At 35.3% G+C, this 22300-nt stretch overlaps 1 protein-coding gene across 5 annotated transcripts in view; it reads right to left on the bottom strand.

Moving 5' to 3' along the window:
• The window catches only part of LOC128025992 (adhesion G protein-coupled receptor B3-like), a 147789-nt gene that overhangs the window by 33754 nt on the left and 91735 nt on the right, over nucleotides 1-22300 (bottom strand). For all 5 annotated transcript variants that reach the window (XM_052612648.1, XM_052612647.1, XM_052612649.1 and 2 more), the window contains 5 exons: nucleotides 14980-15126; nucleotides 13684-13759; nucleotides 9539-9641; nucleotides 8462-8505; nucleotides 544-670 (listed from right to left, as the gene is read on the bottom strand). In XM_052612648.1, coding sequence (XP_052468608.1) covers nucleotides 544-670; nucleotides 8462-8505; nucleotides 9539-9641; nucleotides 13684-13759; nucleotides 14980-15126 — 497 coding nt within the window. The remainder of the gene's footprint in view (nucleotides 1-543; nucleotides 671-8461; nucleotides 8506-9538; nucleotides 9642-13683; nucleotides 13760-14979; nucleotides 15127-22300) is intronic.

Raw genomic sequence — 22300 nt, forward strand, 5'->3', positions numbered from 1 at the left:
TTATCTAAATCAACAAAACAGTGAACTGTATTAGAGGAGGAAGCCATTATTACATAATATGAAAGCTATAATTTATATGCACAATCCTGGTATAGCTGCATAATATCTCCCTGCTAAGAATTATTTTATTCATGTAGCAAATTGAATACTGAAAATGAAGAAGCCATAGCTCCTGCATCTCAAATGTTTGTGTGTGTGTGTGTGTGTGTGTGTGTGTGTGTGTATATATATATATATATATATATATATATATATATATATATATATATATATATATATATATATATATATATATATATAATATTAATACATATCTCACTATTTTAATCAATGTTTAATATCAATTAGTAAAACAAGAGATTCTGAGCTCGAGCTCGAGCTCCCTCACATACACACGCACACAAGCTTTGCACAGGTAGATTTTAATCAAATATGACATAGTTTTTTAGTTTTACATTTTAAACGTCCATTTAAATACAGCCCACATTTTAATCAATACAGCATCCCTAGAGATCCCCGGCAGAAGACAATTCCAATACTTACTATTTCTCTGGGTTGTTGAGCCAAAATGGCGAAGGTAGATACCCGATCACATAAGCATTTGGTGTGGGATGCATCGGTGAGCACAGTTCTGCATCCTTTAGAGCTCCAGCTGCCCCAAGAATCGTTCCTACACAACACAGACAAGATTAAATCGCTTTAACAAGCCTTTTCTCTCTCTCTGTGAATCCGTCACTCTGAATCCCCAACACTGCGCTCTCATCTCATCCACTTCACTTCTTACTTGAGCGACAGAAAGTAAACGCAACGCATTTCAGCGCAGCTCGTGCTGAGTGCGACTGAAGCGCTGAGGCTCTGTGGTGCTGAACTACTCACCGCTCACAGATTCACTCACAGCACACAAGAAAATAAATCCGAACCTGCGATTCCTTTGACACCTTTCCTCTTATTTTGCTTCAGCTTTCTGTCATCGCTTTCTATCGATATGTATTTCCTCACGCTTTTCTAATCAGCGCCTTTTGGAAGCTTTCCTGAGGGAAAAAATCAGCCTAGAAACGGTGGACGGCATCAGATTGATACTCTCTTCTCCTGCCTCGCGCTGCAGCGGAGGGGGAGATACCTCAGAAAGAGTCCCCGTTTCTTGTTCGTTCATCCTGATCTCGGCATTTGTTGGCGAAAATCTTCAGTTTATCCGATTTTATAGCATTTTATTTCAAAACATGCTTTTCCTGAGACGTAAACGGCAGGGGGAAACGGAGAGTAACTGTTAACCACCCCGTGAAAACGGGCTGGATGGTAGCAACCAATTTCTCCTTCTCTGGCTAGCGAAATGATAGAAAAGACATCTCACCTATTTATTAATGCTTACACATCTTGGCTGATATTGCAGTGGTTACATCAAAAGATCAGTGTGATACAGTATGTCTTAATAAATAAATTAAATATTTAATATTTATATAAATATTAAATAAAATAAAATACAATATTTGAATAAGCTGATAAACATCATCCAAGTTTGCATTTACTAAGCTTAACTGATTAATGTTGTATAACATTGTTTATCTTGTGTAAAATAATGAAATTGAGCCTCTGGAATAACAAAATAAGTTTATTAGCAAGCTGATTAGCTAGCTGAATACAGCTACTGTAGTTTAGAAGCAACATTAAATGATGGTGCCTCCAAAAGTTGCGTAACAAATGCATCACTTTTCCGGAGGCTGTATGACATGACATCCTAAGTAACTTTTCCCTGAGGAAGACTATGAGGATCTCCATAATTAAACCGCAGCAACTGCTCTCTTTTCGAGGTTTAATTAAGATTTAAATCTCACTCTTTTTTATATGCATGTATTAAAAGAGAGTAATAGACATTAGATAATAGCATATCTTTCATTTATATTCATATGTACTTCAATGTAGGTAAAGTACTTTATTGCACTTTACCTAAGGATCTCTAATGATCCATGAGCATTGCATGCATAGCAAATCACTCTTGGTTTTGGATCATGTTTAGCTCCAGATATGTGTACAACATAAATCAGACTGGATTGATTCACTCATGGAAGACGGAATGTGGTCCTGTCCAGTCGACAGCAAGCCGATAGCGACTGACTCCAGGCGTTTATTAGGGCGTTGTGGAATGGATTGCTGTGGGTTACTGTGTCAGCAAACCAATCTGATTTGATGCACTCAATATGCAGTCAATTCAGCTGATCATTGACTGTATATGAAATTAAAGAAACAATATTACCTTATGATAATATGATAAATAAAATGGCTTTGTTAAAGTAAATTGCATATTGGTACTTTGGTAATTCATTCTTGGGTAATACATTGGTAATGTACATAGCTTATATATGGAAGTCTGATATATTTTCTACCAGGGAGAAGGCAATTTATTTTCTGTTTAGTTGCATCTGTTCTCTTGTTAGTCACTTGGCTCTTCCGGTCTGGGAGGAATTCGAAAGACACACAGTCTGTGGAGGAGTCTGTGGGTGTATGAATTATGCTAGGCTCAAGATAGACACGGTTTCTAGGCAATTGTAAGAGTAGAGACTAATGACTTTTATTACCCAAGATGTGGCGCTGTCCATGGTACTGAATCCCTACATTTAGGCTAGCAGAATCCCACTGTAACAGATTTGCATACAATTCTGTCATTTGAGAATTTGTCTTACACTTAAAATTATTAAATATATCCTTTATATTTTATATCAGTTGTACTGTTTGGATGCCAGGTTACTGGCAGTAATGCACTTAATGTAGTGAACTGTGTGCTTTGAATTGTGAAAATGTTGCAATCAGTGGTCTATTCATGTCCTTTGCAGTTATTTTTGGACTGTTCATTTTATACATTAGCCTTGAGTCTAACAATAATACTTTAAAGGCACCATTACACAAAGCAAATCAGGATATGCCTAATTCAATGCTGTATGAAAAAAAGTAGTAGTACTATACACCTGACAAAAATACAGCAAAAAATGCTCATCAACCACACATCTTCAGTCCTTGATTCCAACATCAATAACATTATATAGATATTAAAATATAAATATTATAAATAGATACAGATAAAAATATAGATATTAAATATATATATAAATAAATAAAAAATGCAATAAATATATATTAAAATGCATAAAACTAACATTATATAGCACTAAACATGCAGTTAATTTTTAATAATTCTGATGTCAATATTCTTCAAGATGTGAACAGGTAGAACAAAAATAAATAAATAAAAATGAAGGAAAAAAGGCACTTCTTTTGAAGGTAAAGTAACTATTCCATAAATGCATGAAAAAAATTATCCATAAATGTTTGAAACATGTACAGTAATATACCACAATCATTTCCAAGATACTTTTATGTTTTTAGCAAATTTACCATGAACAATTTTAAATAAAATTTCAGGATACATGAAAACAGAAAAAAAATTCACCATTTTACATCTATCTACATCCATTTTCAAACATCACTACTTAATTTTAAATGTAATGGTCTAGTTATGTAACAAATTATTATTATATATTTTTAATATTCCATATATTCTCTCAATTAATGTTAAGGTCATAAATGGTCATACTAATTATAAAACAACTGGGAAAATACTAATTAAAATAGCTTAAGATTGAGTACAGCATTGCAAATTGCAGGATTGTCAGTTGCATATTAGATATCCATAAACCAAAACAGAATGTCAATGACATATAAGGCCATCAAAATTAATACAGATTCTGAGATTCTGTATTTTTTATGTTTTTGATGGAAACACATGGTCAGGAATTCTGCTATGAATGAATGAATGAATGAAGTAGATTTTTATTTTATTCTTTTTTATATAAAAAGAGGCACATAAGGATACGATTAGAAAAAGAGCTAACGTCAAACCATTACCAGACTTTTGCTATCCTAATAAACACCTCTATCCTTTTTGAGGAAAATTTCTGAGGGAAAAATTGAGATTTATGCCAAACTGTGGCCCTCCTGTGCTTTTTCATACATACAAAAATGTATAGAGTTGTAAGTATTCAAGCAAAAATCTGCATGACCAATGCAGAGTTAAGCAACATTTTCTTTCCTGTTACACATTACCATAATTGTTTTTTGTAAAACAGTGTTTCTGTGCACCTACTAATTTCTTGCAAAATAAACATTGTTTTTCCCCCACAAATACAGTGTTAATGGCGTTCAACAATATGCATTCAAGTCAACATGATTGAGAAATCCAGTCTAGACAGTTTAACCTCAATTTGTCCTCAAACTGGTTTTTCCAAACCTGTATGACTTTTTTCTTTAGTGGAACACCAAAATAAATAAAATAGGCTATGCCAGCCCCGTTTTTCATGCAATTACAATGAAAGAGGAACTAAAGCTTTCAAGTTTCAAAAGGAGGCAGAAGTTGTTCTTAAAAAGTGTGCTATATTAGTCCTTTAAATGTTCCACTCTGCCTGAACCCAGAATGTCAGAGGTTAAAAATGCACACTGAGTTTGTATAAACTAGCGTATATATAATGACTTCCAAGAAGAGGCACACAGGGTTATGATATGAATGCCATCGAAATTAGCAGCTGTTTTCCCTTGTTGTTTGGAAAAATCTCTTGGGGCTAATTAAAATTGCACCTCAAAATATGCACAATCATGTCAGAGAGAGCTGATAGAGTTGTGCATTTGTTTTCTGTAATTGTTTGCTTGCACGGGCCAATTTTAATTTTTTTGCAAAGAGTAAACACGTTAACGAACAAATTTATTAATGAACATGCGTTCACATACATAATCATGCAAACAGATTAGAGACTAAACTCAACAGCACATTTATTCAAATTTATCATGTATAGGCATGAAATCCACATTATTAAAGCCCATTAAGTGCAGCTTTCTTTTAATAGCAAATATAAAGCCTGTTTATATTCCTGAGCGTTTCGGGCAGAGACCCCTCCCTCTTCATAAGCCGCATATAATAATACCACAGAGCTATAATCCATTCCAGTGGCTCAAATTACAGACTTGTGTGGCGCTTCATTCAATGAAAATTGAATTTGGTAAATACGATTTCTCTGTGTTCTTATCGGTCACCGCACAGAGGCCTGGCCCTTACTGCCTCAGAAGCACCATGTAATTTTCATATTTGAAGATGATTAAGATTAAATAGAAGCCATTTTCAATTTACAGCATGGGCCAGACAGGACTAAGTAAGTAAACCATGAAATGACTGGAATTATACAGATATCATATAATTATTGAAAGAGATCATAAATAAAAAAAACTTGAATAAAACAACAACAAAAAAAGAGTCTTGTATAGAAATAAAGGTTGCACTTTATTTTACAGTACGTGTACTTCCATGTACTTATAGTGCACTTACAGTGTATTTATCTAAGAAAGTTTTGGTAATACAAGGTAACTACATGGGTTAGGGTTAGGTTTAGGGGTAGGTTCAGGGTTAGTACCTAGTTATTACATAGTTATTGTAATAAGTACATAGTATGTACATGGGGAACAGGACTGTAAAACAAAGTGCTACCGAAATAAACTATGTAATAATACCAAAGAACAACAACAACAACAAAAAATGCACATGACATGGTACACAGGGTACTAATTACTAATTTAAATAAAACTTGTTAGTGCTCCAGACATCTCTGTGTGGCTAAACCTGACTCCATTTCTAGAAAACATCCCTTCAACAGAACCTGTCTCTGGACAGCCAGCCAAAAGAAATATGTGCTTTATTAATTGCACGCTAGGGAACAAAGGGGAAAAGCCTGCCAAATCCAAATGGACTCAGATGAAAAGCAAAGACAAGACGAAATGTCTCTAAAGAGGGTCTACGAGCTATAGTCACAAGCACAAGTGACAACAGAGGATATTAGATCCACCACAAAATCCATCACACAATATTTGTTCTATACAAAGAGAAGTTGCATGATACTGCCAGAGAATTTAATTTAGTGCTTAAAGACCTGAGCCCAAAGATTGTAGGTTTAATGCTGGTAAGCACTGATCTGTGAACCGTCACAACTATGCCTTTAGGGAATCTTCCAAGTAGAAAATGTACTGTACGTCCCTTTAAATAAGAAAACCATTTCGGAATGGCAAAATCTCAAGAACAAGTATTAAATACTGGGCCACCACTGTTTCTACTTCCTGTGTCATGTATCATAACCTGTTTCTTTGGTTCAACATGTACTCTACCATCCAAGAGGACTACATATTTTTGATTGAAGTCTCTTATGCTCACCAAAGCTGCATTAATTTGTTTAAAATAGAATAAAAACTCAAATATTGTTGTATTTTAAAATGTATTTTATCCCTGTGATGGCAAAGATGGGTTTTCAGCTGTCATTCCTCCAGTATTCAGTGTCACATGATCGTTCAGAACTCATTCTAATATGCTGATTTGCTGCTTTAAGAAACAATTATTATTATCAGTGTTGAAAACAGTGCTTAATATTTTTGTGGAAACTGTGACACATTTATGTCAAGATAATTTGATGAATACAAAGTTCAAAAGAACAGAATTTATTTGAAATATAAATCATTTGCAACATTTACTGTACCTTTCGATCGCCTTAATGTAAACTTGCTAAATCAAAGCATTAATTTCTTAAAATAAAAAATAAACCAAGCTTTTGAATGGTAGTACTGTACTACTACTACTTCTTCAAAAAATAAATAAATAAAAAACACTTCAAAATTGGGAAGTGGGAAATTTTATAGCTTCTATATAGCATCATAATGTTACCCCACATATAATTTTCTCCTGCTATAAAAATGATTGCGGCAGGGCCAGCTGTAATGCCTTGTGGTGGTTGGGGATTTGTCCGTTTCATCTTTAACTCATTCTTTAGTGACACTGGAGTAATTATTCTCAAACAGCCTTTTAAAGGCCACTGGTGGAAGTGAAAATCTCATTCCGCAGTTCCGTTTCTTGTAGAAGCTCGTGTTGAGGTGGGTTGAGGTAACAGGAACTTCTGGATACTGATGCTTTCCAAGTAGTTAAGTGTATTTCTCAGTAATACAAGGTCAGTTTTCTCAAAATCAACATGAAAAGATGTTTGGATTAAATGAAATCAATAAAAATAAATAAATAAATCCAAATTTTGAACACAATTAACGCAGACAGATTTAAGTACATAAATTGTACATTTCATAAGGTGTGTTCGATTTGAAGAGGCGCTGTGCAGACCAACCTTCAACCTTTTGCAAAAAAAAAAAAAAAAAAGCGTAACAGCTAATGCTAACTCGGCAGCTTTGGTGGTACGCAGGGATGGAGACCAGAGGCCGTTTTGTATGTATGCTTGTCACTGGAGGATAGGCTTTCCTATGCTGAATAAACAGCTTTTGTGAGAAAAACAGCTTATCTTTTAATTAATCAACAGCCTATCAGCTAATCTTCAACATGTTTTACACTCAAAATAGTTTTGGACTGAACTTTTTTGATTTTACACCAAAAAATTATGTCGTTTTATAAGAGAAGTCACTGACTTTTTGCGACAGGTGGGATTTAGCTCATGGCACTTCTCATTCCTTCCTATGGTATCCTTAAACGACAACTGAGTGTCGCACAACTGCCAAAAATTAAATGAGGTCAAGGCTGTAATGTGATTGGTAACAAAAAATATAGAATACCCAAGACATGTCACTTGTACAGTTCTGAATAGAATCGAAGGAAGCCGAAAGTAAACAAAAAAAAAAACTAAAATCTGTGTAGAAAATGACACGGTGTACTTCTGCTCCATGTGCCCGGTTCACTTGCTGTTCCAACAACAGCTGATTGAAGTTACTTCCACTCCATCACCAGCTTTAGTAAAATAACCTAATAGCTGGAGATTTTAATGACTAACCTATGTTTTTTTCTTCTTCTGTTGTTTGTATTTGAAGTTTTTCATTTTTTGAGCCCCTCTCTCAGAATTGCTGACATTTTTACTTATCGAATATTGTTCTTTGCACAACCATTTCCAGATTACTCCAGAACGAAGTGAAGACCAGAGGTGAATGCAGACATAGGCTACTGGGCAGCAATCACCTGATAGATACGTGCACATAGAATAAATGTATTTGATTGGTAAAACAAATTCAGACTTTACACTTCAATCTCTAATGTTATTGCATGGAATTTACAGAAAAGCTCAACTAAATAACAGCGCCAATAAGTTGGGGGCGTGTTGGCTTTGGCAATCGGCGTGCCAGTCAATTTACCCCACAGCCAGTCACGGGCCCCCTACTTGGCTTCAGCCTCACCTAGCCCAATGGTTAAAACGGCCCTGCTTATGTCAACCACTGTTTAAACTCAATTGCCGTGGAAACACACTTAAATGGATACAATGGCTGGATATTTCAACAAGCACCACTATTTATTATTGACCATGAGGTTACTGTATTAAAGGCTCATTTTCACAAATCAAAACACAATCTAAGACACATACCATTTACACACATAAAAATGAGTTTCACTTACATAATAGAGCTGTCCCACAGTGCACAGAATGGATTCATTGTTCCCTGCAAGAAAATAAACACATACTGTGAATGGACACACAATACAATGATTAGACATATCACAGTACATGCCAATAAACAGACACTACGATAGCCGATATCGCAAAACATAAGTCGCGTAATTTAAAAGACAAACAAGAAAGGGGGAAAAGCCTTGTGGAAAAAAAAGCTGTAATCATCTGGGCCATATCTTGATGAGACAGTGAGGAGAGAAAAAACTGGTGATGGCAAATTAATTATTGGACTAATTACTGCTATTTGTCTGTTGATTAATGAGCCTGAAACAAATGACAGAGGCATTGCAGAGCTCCCTTTGATTGGCTGAAGTGATTCTAAGAGGAACAGAACACATTTCATTACGATTCCTTCTTCTAGCTTCTCTTCAAAAGCCCATGTGTTTCATTACAGTAATGTATTTACTTTTTACATCAATTACACAACTACAAGGGAGGATTTATATCAATTTGATTAATGTTACAGACAGTATTGTACGCTGCAGAACCATGTATATAAGTATATACATAAACATATTATTTTGGAAATCAGCATTTCTTTTATGTGTTTACAATTGCTGTTTTCTATAGCTTGACTGGTTACGATGCATATGATGCAAATAGATTACTGTGAGATAGATATGTGTTAAAGAGAACAAACCTCAGATAGCTGTGTACTTCTTTACGGGAAATTAAATACATTTTCAATAGATTTGGGAAATTTTAAACAGAAAAAAAGCTTCTTTTTTTGTTGCAATTAAAAATATATAAATATGTATTTTGAAAATAATAATAATAATAATCCACATGAGATGCAGGAGGGGACTCATCTCTCATAATCATTCTCCACCTGATCTATTTAAAGGATTTTGATGACATCCACAAATGGAGGATTTTTTTTTTATATAAAGGCTGTATATGTATATTCCTTCCCTTGTGTCCAAAACTAGGAAGTTTTTAAATACATGTGACCTCCATGTCAGCATTAATTAGCCCCTCTGGATTGTTTTGGTGAAGCGTGTTGAGATCTGACTGCTGCTTACATTAGCTAGATGAGCTAACTCAATCTCCAGCTGGGCTTCTGTAACCCTGGGTTCTGGTCGGACAGTCACACCAATCACTTTTGAGTTCACAGCAGTGTTATTCCTGTGGGTTAGATCAAATCACACACAACAGTCAGTTCACGCTTGAATGAAGAACTGCTCATTTCATTCATTTCAATTCTTCCATTATCACCAGCATTGATTTTTGTTTAAACTCCCCATTCTGCACATTTGAATGGAAATGGCTCATTTAGCACAGAACTTTGTCTTTCCAGGTTGGACTTGCTGTGAGGTCGTGATATTTAGTTTTTCACTACAAATTAGATACTTTCTGCTAGCAGTGACCAGAAATTATATGCTTGATGATTTGAATTTTAGAGAGTGAAATAAAAAAATAAAATAATGAATAGATAGAAAGAGAATATAAAGAACTTTAAAGAGCTACAGTATATTCAACACAACAAATTGAAACATGTTTAGTTTCTGATTAACTCCAAATGAGCCCCTCTCATGAGATAAAAAAAAGCTGTCAATTTGTCATTACTACACTCAAAAAAAGTTACTTCAAGCACTTTAATACTTTTTAATTTCATGACCAAAAACATTATTTGTTGGCTATGAATAAATGTTAAACATATTCAAGTGATCTTATCTAATGCAACAAGGGTGCAAAAATCTTTTTGATATGAAGATTCAAGTACACTCAAAACGTCTCTCTCCTTACTTCCTCCTCTAACTAAACCAATTTTCCTTGTATAACATTAGTCAACTTGAACGGTTTAGGGCATGATTTCACGGTCCATTTAAAAAGAAGCAAAGACAGAAAATAAATGGCCAGCAAAAAGCTTCTCAAGAGTCCAGAGTGAAAAATAATAATTTCTTAAAGTAACGACAAAGATGCCACATGTTTTTTTGACATTATTTTACAGTCTGTCGATCTTCATTTTTGATTATGGTATTCAGAACACCTGGACTTAAGCCATGGAAAATAAATGTGTCTTTGTAAATAAGCAGATTGTCCTAAAGCCAAAAATGTATCCTTTCGAATGTCAAAAGACATTATCTGTGCATGGTTAACCAGACTCTTAGTTTGATTTAATCAAGCAGAAGTGGTGTTGTATGGTGTCATGATTGTCCACACAGCCTGAAAGGCATGAAATAACACAAGAATCTTAAAGGGGAAGTTCATCCAATATTGAAATTCTGTTCTTATGTAGTCCATCATGTCATCATGGAACACCAGGGACGTTTTTAGCCTTTCATCTTGGGGCACATGCTCACCATCAAAAAAGTGAGCTCATATTTTGATACCTACTTTTAATTCTGTTTTAGATTTGAATAAAAGCTGTTCACAAGATGCATGTGCAAAATAAGAACTGCTTTGTCGTTGACAAATGATAGAAGACATCTTCAAGTTTTGTTTCCTACAATGGATTGTAGGTAAATATTTACCCCACCCAGAGCTCTTTTTGTTTTCTGTCTTATGATAATATATTGTTATTATTGCAGCATGAGAAACCATTGCAAACGATTCAGTGCATGAGTAAACTGTCCGAATGAGTCAAACTGAATGGTGAACCATTCTTTTTACAAAGCTGTTTGAGTTATTAGATCAAAAGAGTGATTCAAACCTGCTACTTCTGATTCTAAAAGACTAAAAAAACATACTTAAGTGCTGAAATAACATCAGAGAAAATGATTCTCAGGTTGGTATACTTCAATCTCACTGACACGTAAGAATTACTATAATAATGTATTGGGGTTCAGTGGAATTTTACTGGAGCACGCCCCTCTGGAACACAAAATATTTTATTTTAAGGGCCAACATATTGTTTGTTTATGCACATATCAATGCCTTATTCTGAATGACCTTATTCTAGATCCCTTAACCCAATTAACAACTAAAGTAACTTAACAACTTTTAACAAGAAGAAAACTTTCCTAATCTGAATTTTTATTGTACAGTGTTTTATGTTTTGTGAACATGTTTTACCATAAAATGAAAGTAAGGGGCTCAAAAAAGATAAAAATATTATTAAAGTGGTCCATATGACTATATTTGCACACAACATTATATTCCAAGCCTACTGGAGCTATAGAACTGCCTGAAATGTTTATTTACACTATAAATTAGCCATAGTCACTCAAAAGCTATCACATTTAACATTCATATTAAAAACATGGATCCATACTATATACAGTAACTGTTCATGCATGATTCTTGTAGTATGATCAACAGAGTATTTTGTCTTGTGATTAAATGTTCAACAACATGATCCATCTTTACAAATCCCTCTGCTATGTTACACTGTTTTTGTTTGCTTGTTTTATGGTAACACTTCTCTTCTGTTATCTTCCACTGTTTGTACTGATTTCCATCTCCCTACTGGCTTCAGTGGATCCAACAGATCTCAAGAACAGAGGACCGCCCTTTTTCTCTGTTCTTCCATGTCTCCCTGTCAGCAGGGATTCCATGGAGGAATCATACTCAGGTTTGCTGAGATTAGACTGACAGCTCAGAGCCACACCAGGAAAGGTCTGTTCTGGCCTGTGTGTCTCCGGAGGTTTGAGTGGAAGTTCTAAAATGGAAAGGAGGTTTTGATCCCAAGCTTCAAGATGGACTCTGAGAATAACCAAGAATTTTCATTCTGACTTGGGAGTGAAAACACTGTAGTTTGTTGTATCAGCTTCTTTTTTTAAGACTAGAGGAAAATCACAAGGAATTTGAGAAAAAAAAATAGCTCCCAAATTGTTGTGTACAGTATTCAACAGGCTTTAAGACATTAGCCACATAATTTAGTTTCATACAAGGACAAATTCCTTATTAATACCAAAATAAACAATGACATGTGAACCAAAATCCTGGAATAAAGCTGTAATCACATGTTGGAATTTCTGTAATTAAGAGATTCTCCTTTGAGCAGTTCTATTTTCCTTAGAAACAGAAATTATTTGTTTCTAAGGCAACATGCATGATGCCAATTTTAGCCACCATGCAAAATCTCCATCACTATATTAGTTAAAATCAATAGTGACACTGGTTTTAATATAAAGCGGAATCCCTGTTGAGGCCGCTGTCTTTTTTAAAATAAATTTTTTATTACATTACTTTTATTAAAAGTCACTGAAAAGTAAATTACAGTAATTCCAACATGACATAAATGTAGCATAATTCCTTATAATTAAAGGTTACTGATTATATAATTATATACATTTATCAAATTAATACATAAAACTGGAAAAAAACTTTTAGGGGGAAGTCGTGGCCTAGTGGTTAGAGAGTTTGAGTCCTAACCCCGGGGTTGTGGGATTGAGTCTTGGGCCAGCAATACCATGACTTAGGTGCCCTTGAGCAAGACACCGAACCCCTAACTGCCTCCCGGGCGCCGCAGCATAAATGGCTGCCCACTGCTCCGGGTGTGTGTTCATGATTTGTGTGTGCAATTTGGATTTGTTAAATGCAGAGTACGAATTCTGGGTGTGGGTCACCATACTTCGATGAATGTCACGTCACTTTCACTTTTTTCAAATCAGGTTGAAAGTTTCAATTACGGATCTTTTTTTCTTTTCTTCTTTTTTTCAAATGTTAATCATCATAAGTCTTTGATAGTATTTGGTTGCAACCAATTCATGAAAAAAATATAAATTCATTAGTTTTTCAAAATTTGTCTGATAACTTTGATCACTAAATCAACAATAAAATAAAAACAAATTTAAACAATCACTTTACTGCACAAGCAATTTTCTGATTTAAAAATATATTAAAAAAGTACTTTTTAATATATTTTAATAATCATATAATTGCACCCATTCAAATAAAAAAAGGGGAAAAAAATATAACAAAATAATAATAACTCACAAACTAAGAAATACATTCTGCTATGGGTTTGATTTTCATCATGTTTTGATTTTCTTTCTATAAAAGGGAACTTTGATAAAATGAATATGGTAAGTTATTTGAATCAAGACTATATAACAGAATATATATATATATTACAGGTTTAATAAATAAAAAATCCAAGTAGGAACCTTCTTAAGTACTCCCTAGGGTACACATATCCTTAGTTGGGAATCTCTCCTCTATAATATCCTCTTCTTATCTTTGTATTATGATATCTAAATGACTGGAGATGAATGAGTCTTACCGAGGAGCAGGCAGCATAAGGCCAAGAGTCTTGTAGAGAACCGTTCCAAGAATGAATACAGAAGATCCATCCGTATCTGTCAGAAAACAGTCTAGGTTAGATGATACGATCATCACATTACCTAATCATATCAAATAGCATCTCCACACAAAGGTGTTTTGCTCAGCTCCCTTTTCAACTTTTCATTCAGCAATGTGGATGGTTATTAGATCATCTGGAGTGCCTTTTTTTCCAAAGGTAGACAGTAGAAATCCTCTCTTCATACCTTCTCACTTCCATGTGGGGATCTTTTAATCCAAAGAAATTTAACAAGATTTCTATTTTCAAAGCTACAGGAATTAATTAACCTCCAAACCGGCAAAATTCTCATTAAATATCAGGTCTCTTGCCAAACAATATTCCTGACAGCTAATCCATCATAAATTTGTGGTAGATCAGGCTATACTAGCAAGGTTATTGATAACTAGAAGGTAAAGGTCTTCTTTGCTGACAGGAAGGCTAATCCTGGTTCAAACAGCTCTGTACAGCCCTCCAGTCAAACTCAAGGCAGGCTGGAGTGAGTTATGTATTCAATCAATCCTTCATTACTTCCCTCTGATACACTTCAGATAAGACCGATCACACTAATTAAGTAAATAGTCTGGTGCGCTGGTGCTTAGCTCTCTTTACTATCATTGTTTGAGAGGATACAGTGAGTGCTGTGTCATCTGAATTGATGTGGTCGACCAAGTGCAGTCTCCTCTAAAACAGGCAAATGGCAAGCGGTTGACATATAATCTTGTAATCTTAAAGCTATTCCATTAAATGGTCACACCGTGTCACCGCTTTGAAATCTTAACACAATCATACGGTAGCGATCACAAAACTTTTAATATCCCACAGATGATCCGGAATAAAAAAAAAATGCCATAATTTTTATGAACTGATAAAAGAAATAATACTGCCAAAACTTTATACTTTTGGTCAATACGCGCAAAATATGCTACAGTTGACATTATATATATATATATATATATATATATATATATATATATATATATATATATATATATATATATATATATATATATATATATATATATATATATATATATATATATATATATTGTCTATTGCAATACAGTGACAGTTTGATTTTCATGCTGATGGCCTGCTTTGTTGAATGTAAATGGTGCTGAATGAAAACCGGCTTTTACAATCTATTTAATGTAGCCTTATTGTATTTTATGTTTTATTGTATGTAGCCCTTATTGTATAGTATCATCAACTTCAACAGTGTAGCATCATGTACATTACCTGCTGTCTGGGGCACAAAGATTCCTTTGGGAATGACAACTTTGTCCTCAGAATTTCTGGCCCAGTCCACCATCCCTTTCCGTCCCTTCATGGGAAAGGTAATGTCAGTCGTCACAGATACCGCAGGCAACCGCTCTATACTTGCAACTAAAAAAAAAAAGTACAAGAAAAAACAAGAAAAGTTTATTCCCCATGCACTTTCAAGACAGGAAACTCTAACACAAGGTTTGTGACAAAACATACATAATTACATCAATAATTTTGACTGTTATTTATTTCATAATATGTAGAATACATTTTTATCACCTAATTATATTTTGTTTGTTTTTTTTAGTACAAAGTACAAAGCATTACAAAACATTACATAATTAAGTTTTCTTTGCAATGGTCTATAAACTGAAATTTGTCTTATAAGAAACATATTGGAAAATAAATGCACATTTCTATTGTTTGCATAAAAAAAAAAACTACAGTTAAATGAATATCTTTGAAAATCGTTCAATTTTAACTGTAATACTCAATTTCCAAATCAATTACAATTTAACATCATGGGCCCTATCTTGCACCCAGCGCAATTGACTTTGTACACCGACGCATGTGTCATTCCTATTTTGCACCTGCGCAAAGCGCGCTTTTCCCTCCACAGAAGCACGTCGCTAAACTAGTGAATGAACTTGCGCTCCCTGGGCAGTTCAGCGCAAAAAAGGAGGCGTGTTCCGGCGCAAACAATCCCTGGTGCTATTTTGCTGTTCCATTAAACAATTGCGCCACTGACCAGAAAAAACCTAGTCTAAAGTCAGTGGCGCGTTGCGTGTTGTTCATTATGCTATTTTAAGGGCGCATGCTTGACCATAATGTATAGCGTGCACAACGCGCATACACTTTGCTCATGTAATCTACACAGATGCAACAGTTATTTTTGCAAATCATAAATTGTTACACTTAAAAAAAATATTAACACATGAGATGACGGAAATCATTGTGGTGTGCCACGAAGATGTGAAAAAATAGGCATAAATCTAGCTTACAAATTATTCAGGCTAATTGTAGTAATTAAGGATCAGACCTGTTATATGTATATAAGGACATCTGACAAATTGGTTTGTCCGTCAAGAACCAGGAAAAAAAAATTGATGAAACAATTGTGGCTATTTCCTCCCACGCCTGTTTAACCGACGCTATTTTGGGTGGGTTTCTCCCATCCCCATACAACACAACTTCTCTGTCTTTCACTGCTCTTACAAGAACATCAGTCTCCTCGGCTGTGAACCGCTCCTGGCGTGCGCCTGGTAAATACGCCATAATAATAGCAATCCATAATGGAACTTGCGCACCTGCTTTTAAAGGGAATGTTGGATGACGCTCCGATTGGTTTATTTCACGTTACGCCCAAACCACACCTATGAATAATGAAGCTACTTCAGACCAACCCATTTTAGATTTGCGCCGGGCGCAAGAGCCATTTATCCCGCCGGGAAAATAGCAACAGCGCCGAGACCCGCCCACAAACTTACTTGCGCTTTGCGCTTTGACACTTGCGTTTCAGATCGTTAAAATAGGGCCCTATGTTTGAAACCTCAATTAAAATTCCATGATTTTTCTATTTATATTGACAATGACTTAAATACCATTTTAAAGGTGCAAACCCTGATGCATGACTGGTCTATCCACAGGGTTCTTGTGTTTGTGAGTGTGTGTATGTGTGTGTGTGTGTGTGTGTGTGTGTGTGTGTGTGTGTGTGTGTGTGTGTGTGTGTGTGTGTGTGAGGAGGAGGAGGACAGTGGCAGTGCTGCCAGCTGCTGTGTGTGGGGAGCCGGAGGGCATTAGTCACAGGAGCACATGGGGTAGAACTGAAGAATTGTGGGTGAAGCAGCTCACACATTAAGCTCTACTACAGCATGAGATCACAGGCCATTTAGTGAGCTTTACCTCAATCCAGGCTTCTCTACTCACAGAAGAAATCTAAACTTAATCATTTACACGGTAAAAACTGTAATTGTAAATAAGATTAAAAAAAAAGTAAAGTTTAATTAAACATGTTATCTGTCATCTCTTTGCGTGAGTGAAAGTTGTTTCTATGCCCATTTTATTTTATGTTTATGCTACAGTTAATCTTTTAAAAAACACTAATAATTCAATAACACTATCAAATACTGTATATTATGGTATTGTGAAATTATTTTGGATCACTTAAAAATAACTGAATTTAATTGTTAAAGGGGGGTGAAATGCTATTTCATGCATACTGAGTTTTTTACACTGTTAAAGAGTTGGATTCCCATGCTAAACATGGACAAAGTTTCAAAAATTAAGTTATAGTTTGAAGGAGTATTTTTGTTCCAAAAATACTCCTTCTGGTTTGTCACAAGTTTCGGAAAGTTTTTTTCGAGTATGGCTCTGTGTGACGTTAGATGGAGCGGAATTTCCTTATATGGGTCCTAGGGCACGTCTGCCGGAAGAGCGCGTGCTCCCATATAGCAGAGCACTGAGAGCACAACAGACTTCACTGATCAGAGCGAGAGCGTCGCGAAAAGTCACAAAAGAAGTGTGTTTTTGGTTGCCAGGGCAAGACAACCCTGCACAGATTACCAAAAAAAAAAAAAAAACAGCATTAAGGGACCAGTGGATGGAGTTTATTTTTACAGAGCATCAACAGAGTTGTGCAAGTGTTTTTGTTTGTTCCCTGCATTTCGAAGATGCTTGTTTTACAAACAAGGCCCAGTTTGAAGCCGGATTTGATTGGGCAGCCAAATCACCTGACCTGAACCTCACAGAGAATCTATGGGCTATTGTGAAGAGGAAGATAAGTAACATCTGACAAACAATACAGAGGAGCTGAAGGTCGCAATCAAAGCAACCTGAGCTTCAGTGACGCATCAGCAGCTCCACAGGCTGATTGCCTTCATGCCATGTCACATTGAAGCAGTAATTTGTGCAAAAGAGCCCAAACCAAGTATTGACAGCATAATTAAACCTGCTTTGGAGATATTGAACATTTCTGTTTTTGTAAATCTTTTTTTTGATTGATCTTTGAGAAAGTATTCAAATTTTCCTAAGCTGTAGGTTTAGGGGCGGGGTTAGGTGCAGGTCATTCGTACAAATGTAATCAAATTTTACAACTTATATCTACAATTTAGCAAAAATCGGATTCAAAAAAATCGATCAGATTCACTGATCTATGCTAAACTAAGCTAAAAGTGCTACTGCCAGACCCGGAGATCAGATGAATGGATTAGAAAATGGTAATATCAACTGTTGTTCTCTAGGGGCGTTGGAAAATGAACCTATTTTCAAAAAAAGTGGAGTGTTCCTTTAAGCTCAAGCAGCCAAATTGGTTTTGAAGAGGAGTAAAATAGAAAGCAAAGTATTAACATACATTCTGAAATTTCTGTTTGAAATCTATATTGTTGTTAACTAATATCTGATTAAAAAATAAATAAATAAATAAAACAGTAGTACTGCATTCCAAACTAAAATTACCAAAAGCAAAATGAACAATCAATTTTAGAAAAGCAGAAGAGTATGCACATCAAAAAAGTTGAAGAACAGTTGAAGAAACAGGTCTTCTCTTACACAAGTTCTAAACATCTCGTGCAACAGTGATTTATTCAGTATGTTTCACTCTGCTGTGAGATCTTTTTAGTTGGGATGTGCTCAGAGCTGTTTTTTAAATGCCGCTGTGAGTAACGGTCCTCAGGGAACCCAGCCAGGAGGCATCGGCACCTGCGCCCACCTGTAACTAATGAGCTTAATGACTGGATCCTACCGAGGAATAACAGGCCATTTCTGGCACGTCAAAAATTTTGGTGCAATCTCGGCTAAATGTGAAGGTTAGACTATTTATTGGAGTAGACATCAGGGTCTCTCAACTTATCTAAGCAATCAATGCACACAAATCAATGTCCATTAAACACATTAAAAAAAATCAAATTTTAGCTTTAAAGAGCTGCAAGTAAGACGGAGTCATTGTTTATTCTACGAGCAGACATGCCACGGAAAAGGGAGCCACTGCAATCAAGGTTATTTGGCTAAAAGCCGACACAACAATGTGTCACATTGACAGAAGGTATTTATTGTGGTGTCAAGAATGTGCAATAAATTTAGATAGAAATGATGCTGCAATATCTTACTATGACAGGTGATTTTCACTTGGCTAGTACAGGGCAGTACCGCTTTGTTCTTTTAATCAAAGAAAGCATACGCTGGCTAAGATGGTTGTTTAATTTCACTGATAAGGAAATTGAAAAAGCTGAAAAAGTTTTTTTTTTTATGTCAAAATGAGGATTTATGGTCACACTTTATTTGAAAGTCTATGTCCTGCCATTCACAAACTATCTATAACTATCTAAACTATGGAACTTTGCCTCAATATACTACTAATTTTAGGTATTAGGCAATATACTACTAAAGTTTAGGTATTGCGTATAGGGATGTATAATATGGTCATGCATAATATGTGTTTTATAACTACCAATATGTTAATAATAGACATGCTAACAAGCAACTAGTTAATAGAGAGTATTAATCCCTATACAAAAGTGTTACCGGATTTACTTTATATTTTTGTCATTTAGCCTATAATTGATTGAATCAAAAACATTATTACAAGATTGTAATTGTAATGATAGTTCCCAATATTATTGTTTTATTGCATAAAAAAATGAAGCTGTATTCAAATATAAATAAATAAATAAATGGCGATTTGGTGAGCATAAAAGACTACTTTAAAAAAAAACAGAAAAATGCACAAATATTTTAAGCCATATTGCCAGACTTATTAAGAGCTTGCACCAGAGCAAACCCTCTTTTGTCATTAAAAAATGACTGTCAGGATTTACTAAAGACACACAGTGAAAAATTTGAAATGAAAAGGCATGGATACAGTCATATTTAAGGCTACTCTTATTGCATATGTATTTGCAGGAGTGTCCCTTTCAGACACAAAATGTATGGAAAGAGAATATGAAGAGTTTGGTTCCAAAACGCAATAAACACCTTTTTTTTTTACAAAAAAAGTTTTCACAAAATCAATATGAAATCTGGTTGGTATTGAAAATTCAGTTTTGTATTGTACACCAAATGTAGTATTCGCCAAGTTATTAGGTCATGTTTTCTCCCTTTTTTTCCAAACATCGACAAACGCCAGTCTCCCTTTTTTGCAAAATGCGCTATATCCGCTCAACCAATCACCTTAATTCCACACACTCTAGACAGTAATGGCGGTGCTTTAAATAGACCTAGCATCCTAGTTTTCCTCATCTACTTTGCACTTTGGTGATCAACAAAAAAGGGCTGCACGATAAATCGCATGTGATTGTCATCCGCATCTTGTCAGTAAAGCCGGTTCTGTGATATATATTACTGATAAATCTCCATAACATGCTTTAAGTTGGAGCGGCATTTAATACTCTGAGGCATATATCACTGACAAGAAACACAATATCGTGTTCATTAGATGAATCGCATTCGATTATGAAAGCTTTCTGTATTTGAATTTGTAATGTTATTATAACCTTAAGATGCTATGTGAAAGTTTGAAACAGAAAATAGTGGTTTTCATCTACCCACTTTCTTGGTAAAGAAAACTAATTTTTACTCAAATTAATCAAAATTGATTTATTGCATTTTGAAATCAATCTCTTCATATTTAAATGAATCATGCAACATGATTTACTAAGTTTTGCAGTAGTCTATTTACTGGTATTTGCGCCATTATTCACCACCCTCATAAAAGCATGTCTTAACCCATTTTGCGCTTGACATGGCTGTGATTGTTGCTGCCAGGAGGAAGCCCGCAGAGAACAGAGCATGGTAGAAGGGAGAGAATTTATTCCACTCATATTAATATATTTGGAATTCCAGAGGAAAACATTATCCAAATATATCCTTATGCTAATTTGCACTACTCTTGGAAGATTGCGTTGGTCATTATGGAAATTAGATATTGTCTGCTGTCTTTAATTTGCACATTGTCAGAAGATCACCCACAGAACTTTCCACTCCCATCGGCACTTTTATGGAATTGCCTTGTTTAGTAAATCTGGCCCTTAATTACTCCAAACACACACCATTACAAAGGCAAATGTGTTTAACTTGGATTCCGAATTCTTTAATATGTTCTACAGAAGCTTTTAATACAAAAAGGTTCTGTCTCAATATCACCTCTAAATCTTTAAGTAATGGAGCCTTGAGGTGTGTGTTTGGTTATATGAAGAGTTTGGTTCCAAAATGCAATAAACACTTTTTTTCTTATTATTGAGTTTCTGCCAAAATCAGTATTGTTTCTTGTTGGTAAAGTGTTGGTATTCGCAAAGTTATTAGGTCATGTTTTCTCTCTTTTTTTCAAAACCACGACAAACGCCAGTGTCCCTTTTTTTGCAGAATGTGATATATCCTCTCAACCAATCACAGCACAACATTTAATGCACTGTAAACTGTAACAACCAATCACAGCCCACTATCCCACCCACTCTAGATAGTACACTCTGCTTCTTAGTTTTACTCATCTACTTTGTACTTTTTGATCAACAAACAAGGGCTGCACGATAAATCCCATGTGATTGTCATCCGCATCTCGTCAGTAAAGCCAGTTCTTTGATTAATAATACCGGTAAATCTCCATCACATGCTTTTAGATGGAGCGACATTTACTACACAGAGCCATAGATCACTAGCTGCGTTTACATGGACCCTACTAATGCAATCTTAATAGGACTAGAAACACAATCAGAATTAAAAGTCACATGTAAACAGGTCAATTGGATTGAATTGGCCAGATCTAACAAAAATTTAGATCGGATTGTTTATTCCTTTTTTTTAATCTGACCGAGAGGACATGTAAGCACTTGATCGGATTGAAAACCACAACTGGAAAGTACTGCGCATGTGCAGTGACGTAAAAATAGACGTATGACGAGCGGAATGAGCTGTTCTTCCTGGTGAATAAAGTGTCATAAATGAGTGTTTAATCATCATAAAACTCCCCTTTTCACTCTGTGAACGTCTGTGAAGTGGAGCAGGACAACATCCCACCAGTCATTGTTTAAGACTGTTTAAGTTGTTTGGGTGCAGAAAGGGGCGTTTTACTGTTTTATCATGTAGGCAGTACTGCACAACAGTTAATGTGCTGGTCGTCACCTAATTAGAACCCAATAGATGAATAGCACCTGTGCTTTTTAAAACAGTATGCGACAAAAGCCGGGAAACTCTACATCAGTGGTCTCAAACTCAATTCCTGGAGGGCCACATCTCTGCAGAGTTTAGCTCCAACCAGCTCCAAATCACACCTGCTTGGAAGTTTGTAGTATAATCCTGAAGACCT

Source organism: Carassius gibelio, chromosome A13, assembly GCF_023724105.1.
Source record: "Carassius gibelio isolate Cgi1373 ecotype wild population from Czech Republic chromosome A13, carGib1.2-hapl.c, whole genome shotgun sequence".
Taxonomy (NCBI): Eukaryota; Metazoa; Chordata; class Actinopteri; order Cypriniformes; family Cyprinidae; genus Carassius; species Carassius gibelio.